This window comes from Perognathus longimembris, chromosome 27, assembly GCF_023159225.1.
Source record: "Perognathus longimembris pacificus isolate PPM17 chromosome 27, ASM2315922v1, whole genome shotgun sequence".
Classification (NCBI taxonomy): domain Eukaryota; kingdom Metazoa; phylum Chordata; class Mammalia; order Rodentia; family Heteromyidae; genus Perognathus; species Perognathus longimembris.
The window spans coordinates 8466039-8480201 of NC_063187.1; the positions used below are offsets into that span (position 1 = coordinate 8466039).

A 14163-nucleotide genomic window follows, 5' to 3' on the forward strand; every position below is an offset into this window, starting at 1 on the left:
AATTGTATGAATTCGGGAGTTTGAGACCAGATTGAGAAACTGCTCTTGAAGAGATAAAGGTTACTCTTAGTGTCAAAAGCCCATGTGAACAGTACCTAAGCTACCCAGTGTATCTGAGACTTAAAAATATTTCACGATTAGGGCTGGGAATATGGCCAAGTAGCAAGAGTGCTTGCCTCGTATACTTGAAGCCCTAGGTGTGATTCCTCAGCACCACATATATACAGAAAACGACCAGTAGTGGCGCGGTGGCTCAAGTTTGCAGAGGGCTAGCTTTGAGCAAAAGGAGGTCAGGGACAGTGCTCAGGAGCCCCAGGACTGGCAAAGAAAGAAAGAAAGAAAAATTTCACAATCAGGTGCATTTGGAGATGGATGCCCAGAAAAGGTACTGTAGACTTTTAAAAAGATGGAGATTTGAATTGCGATTCTCAGATCTCAGTCTCCCTGAGTAGCTAGAACTATAGGCGTGAGCCACCAGGGGCTGGTGGGAGCACATTTTTAGTAGTCTTCAAGACACACTATTCTCTCTGATAGCTGTCTTTTATTTTCCTTCTTGTTTTATTTGCCTCCTAGAGGCCAGCAGCTCCAGGAACACTTGGCACCAACTTGTATGGCTCCTCAAGAGTCTCAGAAGTACCCCCAGGAGAGCCCTTGCAGCAGCAGCCCTCCTTTGCCATGCAGGTAATCAACTTCCACTGACAACAAAGCTGGGAAGGGTCCGTCCCTCAGGCATAGTTCAGAAGTACAGCCTCTTCCCACATTCATCTTAGTTCGTTGTTTTCTGTCCTGAAGAGTCCATCCCAGCGAGTAAAACATGGTCACCTAGTTCTGTGAGTGTTGACTGTATTTCCTTGTCTTCTTTTTGCTCTCAGCCTCCAGTTGGAGGAAACAGCAACCACCGAGGCCCTCGGCTTAGAGTTCCTGAGGAGAAGCACATGTGTGGTGGGCTGACACCCCTTTCCCACACAGGGTCACAGCCCCACACCCTGCCGCTTGGGCAGATGAGTTGCCCCAGTCAAGATGGAATGTATACTCCAGGTCCATTCCAAACAGGATTTGTTCCTCCCAGGCATGGTGGAGCTCCTCCAGCTCGACACCCAGACTTTCCCGAAAGCTCCGAATTTCCTCCAAGCCACATGTTTCGATCCTACAAATACCTGAATCGGGTGCGCTCTGCTGTCTGGAATGGAAACCATGGTGCTGCAAACCCAGGACCCCTGGGGCCAGATGAGAGACCCCATATGGGACTTGGACCCTCTCACCAGCCTCACACTTTTGGGCACATGATGGATGTCCGAGGAATGAGACCATCTGTCACCCCAAACCAGTGGACTAAACAATCAAACTTTCTACCTCATGGAGTTCCTTCCTCAGGATATATGCGGCCACACTGTAAGTCTGCAGGACACCGGTCACAGCCACCTCCAGCCTCAGCACCAAGTCCTCTTTTTGGAGGGCCTTCCCCAGCCCTCCGAGGGGTGCCAGGAGGGGACTCCATGATGGACAGCCCCGAGATGATCGCCATGCAGCAGCTCTCCTCTCGTGTCTGCCCCCCAGGTGTGCCTTACCACCCCCACCAGTCGCCTCCGTCCCAATTACCTAGCCCTTTTCCACAGGTAGCTCAGTCAGCAGCAGTAAGTGTGTCAATCCCCAAACCTGCCTCGGGCAACCCTGAGAGGACACAGGATATCAGTGAAACACAAGAGTCTGAGAACGATGGAGGTAATCTACCTTGCTACTCTTAACTGGTCTTTGACTGTTCACACAGAATGTGGTTCTACTGCTCTTGCCTAAAGTATTCCTTTCAGTCTAAACTCAGCCAAACCTTGTATTGCTGTGCCACAGGGCACTTACTTAGTGTGTGAGACATTCTTCTTGTTTTTCATGTATATTTGTTTATTTCTCAGGCTGCTATCAATACTGTTTTTTGCAGATGGGAAATCCACAGCACAGGAGTGTTTGCTCTTTAGGTAGCAAGAAGCCCCAACATACTAGGTCCATACCCATCCATTATGCACATGTGAGTTACAGGGTGGCTGTTCAGCATCAGCCCCTGCACTCAAGCTCCCCCTCCCTTCCAGTCAGCTTCAGTCCTTCTATACCTTATAGATGTTTTTCTGCCCCACTCCCATACTTGTATCAAAGCATGAAGAATTAGTAAGTCTGAGCAAAGCTTGAAGCAGTTTCTTAGCAAAACCAAAGGAGAAAAATGAAAAGAATACTTTGTGTAATTAATGCTTGTTTCCACTGTAGCTGTCTAATATGTTTTATGAATTTTCTTCAGTACATGACTGGAGAATGGAGAGAGACACTTTTACTTTTTTAAAAATTTAGGTAGTTGTATAAAGGATGCTTTCATAAAAGATGTTAAAGGGTTTTGTGGTTGGGGTTCTTTTCTGGTCGTGGGGCTTGAACCCTGGGCCTGGGCACTGTCCCTGAGTTCTTTTTTTGCTCAAGGCTAGCCTTCTACCACTTTGACCTACAGTTCCACTTCTGGTCTTCTGGTGATTAATTGGAGACAAGGGGTCTTACAGGCTGGTCTGGCTTTGAACTACAATCCTCAAATCTTGTAGGATTATAGGTGTCAGCCACCTGTGCCTGGGTTCATGATGAAACAAGTCTTATCCTCAGTTTGTTACCAGACTCAGAATTTGATCATATTTGGACTGCTCTGTCCGCCTAGAAATGTGTGTATTGTGTGTGTGTGTGTGTATGTGTATGTGTGTATGTAGAGAGATGTCATCCATATTATAATGTGTGTACTTGTATTTGTGTATATAGTATAGAAGTGGGCTGGGAATATGGCCCAGTGGCAAGAGTGCTTGTCTAGAATAGAAGTTTCAGTCACATTAATGAATTGACATAGTGAAGTCCTAATTTGATTCAGTTTATTAAATCGCTGTATAGTTGGAGTTGGTGGTGTACATCTATATTTTCTGAACTTGGAAGACAGAGTTAAACAAGATGCCTTTGAGTTTTTGTTATAGTCCTGTACACACACACACACACACACACACACCCCACCCCCACCCTGGTTGTGGGGCTTGAACTCTGGCCTGGGTGCTGTCCCTGAGCTCTTCTGCTCAAGGCTAGCATTCAGCCAGTGTGAGTCACAGCAGCACTTCTGCTTTTCTGGTGGTTAATTGGCGATAATAGTCCCACTGAGTTTCCTGAGCTGGCTTTGAGTTGTGATTCTCAGGTCTCAGCTTCCTGAGTAGCTAGGATGATAGGAGCGAGCCACTGGTGCCCAGCTTTTATAGTCATCATCTTTAGAGACTTCCGGACAAGAGTGTGGCTCAGTTCTGAAGTGTATGCCTAGTATCATAAGATTCTGATTCTATCCCAGAGCCTCTCAGTAAAAGGCCCATACTGGGTTTGTCCATTCACAGGTACAGGTACAGACCGAGTCAGCATTTTTGAAGTGGGGAACCCTGTCTCCAGAGTACCTAAGTTTTTCAAACTTTCTTGTGTGGACATCAGTGCTAATGACAACCACATTTTCCTACCTGACCAGCTGCACAGGAGCGAGACCTTGGTGTTCCCTTTCTTTGGCAGGCCTTAGGGATAGCTTTAGACGTGCCAGGGTCTACCTCTAGTTCCACAAAAAAGGAAGCATGCAAGCCCTGACATTTGGACTCCTTTTAGGTACTCAGTGTCCTCAGCCCTTACTCTTTTACTCTTTTTCTTGTCATTCTTTGCAGAGTCCTTGCCTGGACTTGAAGAGAAATCAGTTGGCATTGGTGCTTCAGAGAGGGTCTACCTCAAACAGCTACCTCACCCTACACCTCCCCTGCAAGCTGACTGCACCAAGCAGAGCCCATCACAAGAGAGAGAAACAGAGGTCCCACAGCTTAAAGGCGATTCCTCAGAAGTTGAAGACACCTGTAAAACAGCAAAAAGCAAGAACACCTGGCCTTTGGATAACAGCTACTGTAGCCCAGCTGCTCAAGGCTGTGTGAGAGATCTCTCTGTGGTGTCAGACAGAGGGGCTCGTCCTGAAAATGGGGCCATTGGTGAAGTATCCCCTTGTGGCTCAGAAGGGAAGGGCCTTGGTGGCAGTGGTTCAGAAAAGCCACTGTGCCCCACAGGCAAAACATCACAGGAGACCATGCCATGCACAGGACAGAATGCAACACCGCCTCCCTGTGCAGACTCCAATTTAATGCCAGGCTCTGTGAGCCAGTTTTCCCCCTTATACATGCCTGGCCTAGAATACTCGAATCCAGCTCCTCATTATCACGTCAGCCCAGGCCTGCAAGGTTTGGGCCCTGTGATGGGAGCGAAGCCTTCAGTATCACATCCTCAGCCTTTCCCCCCAGAGCCTTTCAGTCTACAACCCTCATCCTGGGGTCTTTCCTAGGTACCGCCCCCACCAAGGAATGAGGTATTCCTACCAACCACCACACCTCAGCCTTCCTATCATCAGTACCAGCGAGCTCCTTACTACCCATGTCCACAGGGCTTTTCTGACTGGCAGAGACCACTCCATCCCCAAGGCAGCCCTAACGGGCCCCCAGCAAGTCACCCTCTGCCCCCACGGCCCTCTTTTCAGACAAGAATGCTATGGCTGATCCAGAGGGCTGCGAGACACTGAATACTGCCTTAACTTCTCCAACTCAGATGGATGCAGTGGCTGCTAAAGTTGTCTCAACTGATGGGCAGAATCCTGGTCCAGAGGAAGAAAAGCTAGATGAGTCTATGGAGAGGCCTGAAAGTCCCAAAGAATTTTTAGATCTAGACAACCACAATGCAGCTACCAAGCGACAGAGTTCACTGTTGCCCAGTGACTATCTCTATGGAACTACCCCGCCTCTGAGTTCAGGGATGGGTTTTGGTTCTCCTGCCTTCCCACCTCATGGTATGATGCTACAAACTGGACCTCCTTACACTCCTCAGCGGCCAGCCAGTCACTTTCAGTCCAGAGTGTACTCTTCCCCTGGGGCTGTTCATCCACCTCGCCATTCAGTGGCTGCCCAACCCAACGGCCTCTCCCAGGAGGGCCCTCTCTATCACTGTCAGGAGGAAGGCCTGGGGCACTTCCAGGCTGTGATGATGGAGCAGATGGGCACAGGAAGCGGAACAAGGGCGTCTTCCAAGAAGTGTACAGACCACCAGGGTAAGATACATATTTCAATTGCTTGCTTTCTTTCCTTTGAAGAAATAACAAATGTTAAGTTTGAAATGAAAAAAAATGGTTTTAGGAATGAAGATTAAAAGCTTTGTGGTTCAGGACCAAGAAAAACATGTGAACTGTTCATGGTGTCTGATTTGTTCTTGTGACTTTTTTTTTCTCCTCATGAAAATGAATCGGCACCATCACTTTGTATTTTGTTTTTAGACAGTATTATTTCACTGTGTAGCTTGAACTGGGCTGGAACTTGCTCTGTAGCCTTGGCTTCTTTCAAGAGCTAGGATTTGAGGTGTGCACTATCATGTTCCAGTTCATATTTTTTTTGTATTTGCTCTACACACATCTGTATCTCTTTAATTGTTTTTGCCTTTCTTTTTCTCAACCATGGGTGGGGAACTTTTTTTTCTGTCAGGGGCCATTTGGATATTGGAACATTAAAAGGCCATAAGAAATTGCAGATCGCCTCAGGCATGCTACTAAATGATTTCAAGGCTGGCAAGCCAGAAGTTCTATACCCATGTGCCTAAACCATTGGAAATTAAATGTCAGCACCCAGATACTTCCCACACATCTCCTAAAAATGAGGAATCTTCTGCAGCATAATCTCAACACTGTACCACATCCAAGGAAAAGAACCATGTCCTCTAGTATAAAACTCTTACTTAAATTTCCCTATATCTAAATGTCTTTCAGAGCTAACTTCCCCCCTTTTGTTCCGAAATCTATTCAAGGCTAGAGTTGACTTGCATTTAATCCCTTTTCAAAAAAAATCCCCCAAAACCATCTTATCTTTATTTCCTTTTTAAAGAGATCAGGTCAGTTTTTGTCTAGATTCTGGATTTGGCTCTTGGTTTCCTGTGCCCTCTATTCCATGGCACCAGAAGGCTCACACTTGCATTTGGTCACAGGATTGATGATTCAAGTTGAATCACCTGCATAGTGCAGGCAGCATCCATCTCCATGATGGAAATGTTTTCTTTGGAGCTGCTGAGTCTTCATTAATTCTTCCATGTTCCGTTCTTACGGCTGTAGGATGTACATGCCTCCGATCCAGCCACAGTCGTCGTTCTCAAAGATCCCTGCCCCCACGGCATCACCAGAACAGTTGCCGCCGCATAAGACCCCAACGCTTCCTCTGGATCAGGTAAGAACTGGTGCTTCTGACTCTAGGTTTAGGAAATAAATACAGATGAAGTGTTCCTTCTCCAAAATGCTTGGTCTCGAGATTTCAGACTATGGAATACTGGTTAGTCATACCAGTCTCAGAACATGAGGCCTGAAATGTTCCACAGTGGAAACTTTTTTGAATGTTGGTATCAGTAGTCAAACATTTTGATTCTTAGGCTGGAGTTAATGTAGCTCAGTGGTAGATCACTTGCCTAACATGCCTTAGGTTTTACCTTGAGCATTACAGAAGCTAAACAAGAAAAGTTGTGGATGTGAGAGCATTGCAGATTAAGGCTGCTCTACTTGTGCATGATCTCATTGCTATTCTAAGAACAAGTTGTGTGAGGGTAGACGGGGGCTTGTTTTGTCTGGTCTTTTGCTGTGCTGAGGCAGTTGAGTTCTAGGCATGTACTATACTACTAAGTGATACCTTGAGAAAATTATTTTTTGGGGGTAGTAGTCTTGGGGCTTAAACTCCAGGGCCTGGGCGCTGTCCCATTTGCTCAAGGCTAGTGCTCTACCACTTTGAGCCACAGCTCCACTTGTGGCTTTCTGGTCGTTAGTTGTGGAGATGAGAGTGCCGTGATAGGCTTTCAACCATGATCCTCACATCTCAGCCTTCTGAGCACTAGGACTACAGTCATGAGCCACCAGTGCCAGGGAACAAAATTAATTTTCAAGTATCCTGTTAATACTTTTTCTAAAAATTCTCCCTGTGCTCCTAGTCCTGGCTCTGGAAACATCAACAGCATTGGCTTGAAAGACTTTTTGACATCTTTCCCCCTCACCCACCCCCCTGCCCAGTCTTTTTTTTTGGGGGGGGGGGCAGTCCTGGGCCTTGGACTCAGTGCCTGAGCGCTGTCCTTGGCTTCTTTTTGCTCAAGGCTAGCACTCTGCCACTTGAGCCACAGCACCACTTCTGGCCATTTTCTATATATGTGGGTACTAGGGAATCAACCCAGGGCTTCATGTAAGTGAGGCAAGCACTCTCGCCACTAGGACATATTCCCAGACCCCTTAGTCTTTTTTGTAACCAGCTAGTTAAAAGAATCGATATAACCCCCCCCTCCCTTTTTTTTTGCCCATTTCTTTTGCCACACTTCCTTACCCATCTTATCCTACTTGTTAAGGGAGAGACAAGAATGACAATAACTGTCTTGGAATGCTGCTACTTGTCTGCCATGTGCTGTGCTGAGAGGTCCCACTTGCCATTAACTTAGTCTCTTCCTTGACAACATAAAGAAGCCACCAGAAGCAGCTGTATTTCCTAGCATGCCAGAAGTCCTCGGTGACTTAAGAGTGGGGCTGGGTTTAGATAAGGCCCAGGACTTGCCAGACCACCTTCTGGGACTAACAGTGACTGAATAGTTTTTTGTTGTTGTTGTTGTTGTTTTAAAGCAATGTTAATTTTTTGTGTGTTTTAAAATGTTTTCATTCTGTTTGTTTCTCTCAGAGCTAGTCCAAGGAGGATATAGCCCCCAATGAAATAGAAAGCTGTGCATGAAGACTGAGCATGGAGGATTTGGGGAATGACCCTCGCCTATCTCTGTTCCTGTCACACTGTTCCTCCCCTTCACAGTGAATTGCACCATGCCGTCAGGAGCTGGAGCCTTAGAAGCACACGTGGCTTGCAGGGGTTCCGGGTTGGGTTGCTGGCACAGCCAACACTCAGGAAGAACAAATGAGCCCGGAGTTCATGCTGACTTCTCCAAGTCCTGAGACTCAGTCAGGGAAAATCAATTTCAACTTGAGTGGGGGCACTTGGAGTGGTGCTTTTAAACTTTATGAACAGCTCATCTCAGGAATATATTTGGGGAAGGGACTACTTGTAGTATTAATGTTTTTGGAGCTGGGTCCAGTTTACAGAATTTTCATGTTGCCTTTTAAAATATTTTTTGTTGGTGGTGAATGTATTGTACATAAAGTGGGAAGGATGGGTGGGGATGTGAAAGAGACAGGAGTCCTAATTGTAGTGGGCACACAGCACTGGAGCGGTCTCTGTCTGTTTACAATCATGTCACACTGAATGCTTTGGGGAGCTTGGAGAGAGGGTAGGAAAAGTTTCATCTTATTACACGCCATGACCTCTGTTTTCTTAGTGACTGGCCCATCTAGCCTTGAACAGATAAAGCTCTCCCTGAGGTCAGCCTCAGAGTCCAGTTGTACCTGTCCCCCTCACTGTTTGTTCATTCCTCAGCCAGAGGCAGTGCTCTCTTGTGGCCACTGGGACCTTCAGCCCCGAAGGCAGGCTGCTGGCACTCAGGTGGCCTAAGTCCTAGATTTGTGAAAGTGGTATCCCATCCTGATTCTTCCAGATACTGTGAACTGTGAACTGGTGTCAGGAATTGGACTGACTTCAGTGTTTCACTTACTAGAGCCCTCTTGGGTGTGCTCTAGAAGGAGTCACGCAGAGCTTTCTAGCACAAACTACATTTGGTGAACATGACTACTCAGGTTTGTATGTGTTAGTCTCAGTAAAGAAATTGCACAGGTTTGAATAAGAAAAATGTATCCTATAGATATACAGTTTGAATTGAGGAATATTTCAGTATATATAGTTTTTATTCAGTTAACTGAATCATAGTATAATCAGCTATGGTGATTTAAATTAGCTATCAAACATAAATTATTAGAAAGCATTTGTCATATCTGATAGGAAACAATTTTACAGTATTAAATTACTTTATTATGGATTTAAAAGTTAATTACACTGGATCCTCCCTGTTTATTAGCATTCTGTGTCCTGTTTTAGCTGAGATGTCACTGAAGTTAGGGCCCCTCTTTAAACTTAAATATACCACAAGGAGAGAAGGGAAATGGCCTGAAATTGCGGTTTTTGTAAAAAATAGCATTTATTTTGAAGCATGCTTTGGGGTTAGTAGAAGTCTTCATAAAATATGAATCTGCTCTAGTTTCTTACAAATTCAGCTGTGGGCAGGGTTAGTAGAACTCTTCCCTCCAGTTCCAGTTCCTTCAATAAATGTGGAACTGATAAACTGGGTGTGATGGTTCATGTCTGTAATCCCAATACATGGGAGACTGAGGCAGGAGGATCGTGAGTTCAGTGCTATCCTGGGTTAAATACATAGTGAGCCCTTATCTCCCCCCTCCCCCAACTTAACTAAATAGAGAACTGTTGTTTATAATCTGCTAAATTTGTTATCAGAAGGAAAGGAACTAGACTGGTAGCCTATCTGTGCGTCAATTGAGTTGTAAGGCTGGGTTCTCATTTGATCCTAGACCTCGTGGGAAACCTAGTCGTAGAAAATAGGTGGATGGGTCACAGTTTGTCCTTGTGCTAGCCTATGCTAACATGCTCAGAGCATTTACTCCAGTTTGTGCAGGGCAAAGGAAGGATCTGCTCAGTCTCGGTCTGAGATGGTTCTCCCCCCGGAAAGAAGCTTCTCATCAGGAGTGTTATAACACAGGGCTTTGTCCACAGTGCTAAAGCTGAAGGGGCTATAGTATACACACTGCATTAGCTGCCACTTCCTCCTCGCTCCTGGAGCTCTCTACCCCAATGCTCTGTTACAAGAGATGCTGTAGGGGAAAATATCAGAAAGTTACCTTCTCCTTATCACCCTTCTTGGTTTATGGGCAAGTGAGAATATATTAAGAAAGAGCCACAGGATACAGAATTCCTGTATGGAGTTGTAACACTGAACAAGAACAGCAAAGTAGCCTCTGTTGTATCCTGTTTATGAATTTGGTGGTCATTACAGGACCTAGCCCTTCATCCCTTATCCATCCCTTATCTGGTAATACCGTGTGTTTTTAGTGGTCTTTGGAGTGTAGATGGGCTGAAAGTTGCCTGGAGCCTCTGTGAGTCCCACCATTCAGACACCCCCAAACAGGACCACTCATTTCACCTTTCTGCTCCTCTGGCTCTTCTCTTTTCAAGTGCCCTAAGCAGATGTAAGAGTAGTGTGCCAAGGTGTCTTCAGGGTTTACTCTCAGGTTTAAAGACACGTATCCTCCAGGTCAGCGTCACTAAGTCACCTGCTGGCTTTCAGTAGTCCCTAGGGTGTCATAGCTGACAACCTGGGGACAATTTGAAGCACTATCATTGCTATTTACCATGCAAGATTTAGCTTGATTAGATTTATTAATAACTTAGAAACAGTTTCCTCAAAGGCTAAAGAGAAGTAAAGATCCAGAAAGAAAAGTTGAGCCTTTCAGGTTTCTGCCCCTCTTGAATCTGTTCATTTAAAGAAATTTGTTGTGATGGATATAGAGAAGGGCATGCAGGATTCTTTTATTATTTCTTTACTTTCTGTTCTCGCCCTCTCTACTTCCCTCTTTCCCTTCCCCACCTTGTGGGGACCCCCCCCCCCATAGGTTTTTAAATTCAGGGCTGAGCACTTGCTATTCAAGTGCTCTACTACTACAGGAGCCACACCCCCAACCCTGTCTCATCTTTAAAACTAAAGCTGCTCCATCTCCTGAGTCAGACTAGTTTAATTTTGGGGTAGTGCACCGGAGTCTATTTAGCCACACTGTAGTCTCACCTCACACAGGTCAGGCCTCTCACAAGGCAGACTGGTGCTGGCTTTTATGAAACTGGACATTTTTGCTCTTGGCTCCTCATCTTAGTTATGGTCAGTTCACTGTAGCCTTACTGTGGAAGTGTCTCCTGACCATTGCAGTTCCATGATATTTATCTGCTGTATAGTTATTGTTATTCTAATTCCTACCAGCATCTAAGGGTAAGCTAGTAAGTGCTGCCACAAACACAAAACCCCAGTGTTGGCATCACCATGATTACCACAAAGAAGACTTCATCATCCCACTTGGCTGTTCTCTTCCCTCACTTCTCTTCCCCCATCTTTCTTATCTATAAGTCATATACATCTTTTAAAATCTAATGTGAAATGTCACCCAAAGTCTTAATTCAGAGTCCCAAGACCAGGATGTGCTTTGCATGACCTTAGTCATTTCTAGCATTTACCTATGTTTGTCCCTTGGCTAACCCATTCTGGTCCTCGGGGAGAGACCCACGGTGCACTTGGGTTGCATCTATCACTGAGTCACCAGTGTTCACTGCCAGAGGTTTCTGGAATGTGGTGTCTCAGCAGATAACACTTTGGACAAAACTTGTAGTGAGGGCAGTGGCATTTGTGTGAGCAGGCAGTTGTCATTTCTACTCTCCTGTCACTGTCTGGTCACCAGGAATGTGGCTGAGTGGTAATAGGTGAGAAGGTAGCCAGGTTAGATGTTTCTGTTCAGTGGGTTTAGATCTCCCTCTAAACCTTAACACCGGAGCCTTGCCTTTCCACTGGGAAGGTGGAGTTAAAGTGCTCTTTGCTATGTCCTTGCTCTCAGAGAAGCAGGATAGGAGCTTTATCTACAACCTTCTCTGCTAGCTAAGCACACATCTCCGGCTTGGGTTAAACAGTGCTTGTTTGTTCTGACTTAACTCTTAGGCCTGAAAAACAGCTGGTTGCCCTACTTACTGTTCTGGAAGGGCTGTTAGGCGAGGTGGGGCAGCGGGGCGGGAGGGAACAGTCGAATGGCTGCCTCCAGACCAGGTGCCTCACTCACCTGCCCTCACACAGCCCCAGGAGCCCTCCAGGTTCCACCAGCCTGCGTATATACACAGGGTCCTTGCTTGCTCCTGGTGTAAAAGTGAATGCCCTGGTGAATTTTCTGGCCAGTACTGGAAAGAGGGGTGCTATTTATTTTTTTATTTGTGTATATTTTGTCGTGGTCTGCTGATTCCCTGTTTTACTGAGAGCGACTCTTACCTCAATAGTTAGTTCAATATTGTGTGTTGGATAATTTTTTAAGAGAACTTTTTGCAAAGCTTTTTGATCCTCAGAGGTCTGTAGATTTATTTCCATATGAACTGGTTATTTTGTATAAAGTACATTCTTAAAATAGCAAGGTTCTGACTTGTGTGTCCATGTGTGACTGTGATCATCAGGGCAGACCCGGATTCTGCCAGCACTGCCGGGCCCTCTCCTAAGTGTCACCACCCCACTGTGTTCTGGCTGGTCAGAGTCCTCTTCAGGGCCGGCCACGTGTGGTGGAGGAGGCCAGTAAGCCTGGCCCTAGGGCGGCCAGCGGCGGCGCGAGTGAGGTCCAGGCCGGCTAGGCTACATAGCAAGCTGAACACCTACCTGAGCTACACGGCACACTGTCTCAAAAAACAAAAACCCACCTGAAAAGAAGCTGAGCCCTGGTGACTCATGCTTGTAGACCTAGCTAAACTACTCATGGGACTGAGATCCGAGAATCACGGTTCAAAGCCAGCCCAGGCAGGAAAGTCCCTGAGACTCATAACTCCAGTTACCCACCAGAAAACCAGAAGTGGAGCTGTGGCTAGAATGCTAGCCTTGAACAAAAAAAATCTCAGACAGCACCCAGGCCCAGAATTCAAGCCCCACACTGACCAAAAAATAAATCCTAGTTCATTGTAGCTTCTTGTTGGGGATAAATAGATGTTGTAGCCACATAGTTAACAGTTGGCTGTGAGAATCAAAATCAGACAAATTCTCTTTACCTCCATTTACTCAGCAAAAAGAGGGAAATGATGGTATGGCTCAAGTGGTGGTGGGTGGAGCAAGCAGAGTGTTGAGTCTCAGTACTGACAGGCCCACGTGCACCACACGCCTTGACTACTCGCAGTAGTCGAGTTGGGAGTTGGTCTGGGTCTGTGTTTGGAGTCAGTCACTGTTGAGCACGTCACTCGTCATCCCCTCAAGGTACATACCTTATACAAAGGTCATTGCACCACCATCACACTTAGCATTCAACACAGGAAAGAGCAGGGGACAAGAGGGAGGAACAGGAGCTATTTTGCGACTGTAGATTTGCCTCAACATTCTGATCAACTTTCTTTTTGACATTTGGAGACATTCAAAGGTGCTTCTTGTTAAAAAGGTGAACTCCTTCCCTCGAAAACAAAAAAGACATCTTCACTTTACTCCCCCCCATCCCTCCTGGCAGTTTGTAGCCTCCACTTTCTCTCAACAGGGCTAGCAGAGTTGAGAAAGTAGCCCAAGTGCCTCTTGTGGGTGCCACCCATCACCCTGCAGTGGGTGAAGTGGCCTGGGACGTGAATTTGTTATGCAAGAGATGATGTTGGCAGGAAGGCCCCTGGGCCATTTCCTTCTGGGTGGCTGGATTCCCTGCCAGCCCACCTAGAGATGGCAGAGCTCCCAGTTCCCGTGCTGCGGCTGCCTGCAAAAAGCTCCCACTGCCCTTTACTCTGTGTAGCTTGGCCCTGCAGACCTGTTCTCCTGGTTCTTCCTTGGGCTTTTAAAAGGACATTGGTGCATTTGTTTTACTCCCCTTATGCTAGTGAGGCTCACTCCTCTGGTTTCCTTGGGTGATTTTAGCATTTAGTGAAAAATGAGCTCTGCAATGCCAGCCAAGAAGGCAGCTGGGAAATGCCTAGATTGGACTATTGTAAGCCAGAATCCCCACCCCTGCACATCCATGACATGCATATCAATTCAGGTACCCTGGAGACTGGGAGGAATGGGAAGGCATGACTTGCTCCTAGAATCCTGGACTTGAACCTCCTTTCCAACAGCCTAGGACAAGAATGAGTCGCCTTATTCTAGCTAAAGCTATACAGAAATTTACGGGCAGTGGAGACATTTTCTTGGGTTTTTGCTGTGGGAAGGGAGGAATTGAGTAAGAAGGCAAAAACAAGATCCAAGGCAAAAACAAGATCTGCCCTGGAGCATACAAAGAGAAAAGATGAAGAGAGAGTAACTGGTGGACAAGGTTCCGGTAAGTACAATAGCCCCCAGTATCCTTGGGGACTCACTTCAGGGCCTTCAGATGTAGAAGTTCTTTATATAAGGGGCCTAAGAGTTCATATCACTGCATATGCTCCCACCAACTCTTCGTTGTGT

General features: G+C 46.3%; 1 protein-coding gene across 1 annotated transcript in view; it reads left to right on the forward strand.

Annotated features, from left to right (window-relative positions):
• The window catches only part of LOC125342843 (cat eye syndrome critical region protein 2), a 77432-nt gene extending 65255 nt beyond the window's left edge, over positions 1–12177 (forward strand). Inside the window, 9 exon segments of the mRNA XM_048335156.1 lie at positions 574–681; positions 873–1722; positions 3702–4329; positions 4331–4403; positions 4406–4538; positions 4541–5077; positions 5080–5116; positions 6164–6275; positions 7752–12177. Of these exon segments, the coding sequence (XP_048191113.1) occupies positions 574–681; positions 873–1722; positions 3702–4329; positions 4331–4403; positions 4406–4538; positions 4541–5077; positions 5080–5116; positions 6164–6275; positions 7752–7757 (2484 nt within the window). The 3' untranslated portion in view covers positions 7758–12177.
• The last annotated feature ends 1986 nt before the right edge of the window (positions 12178–14163 follow it).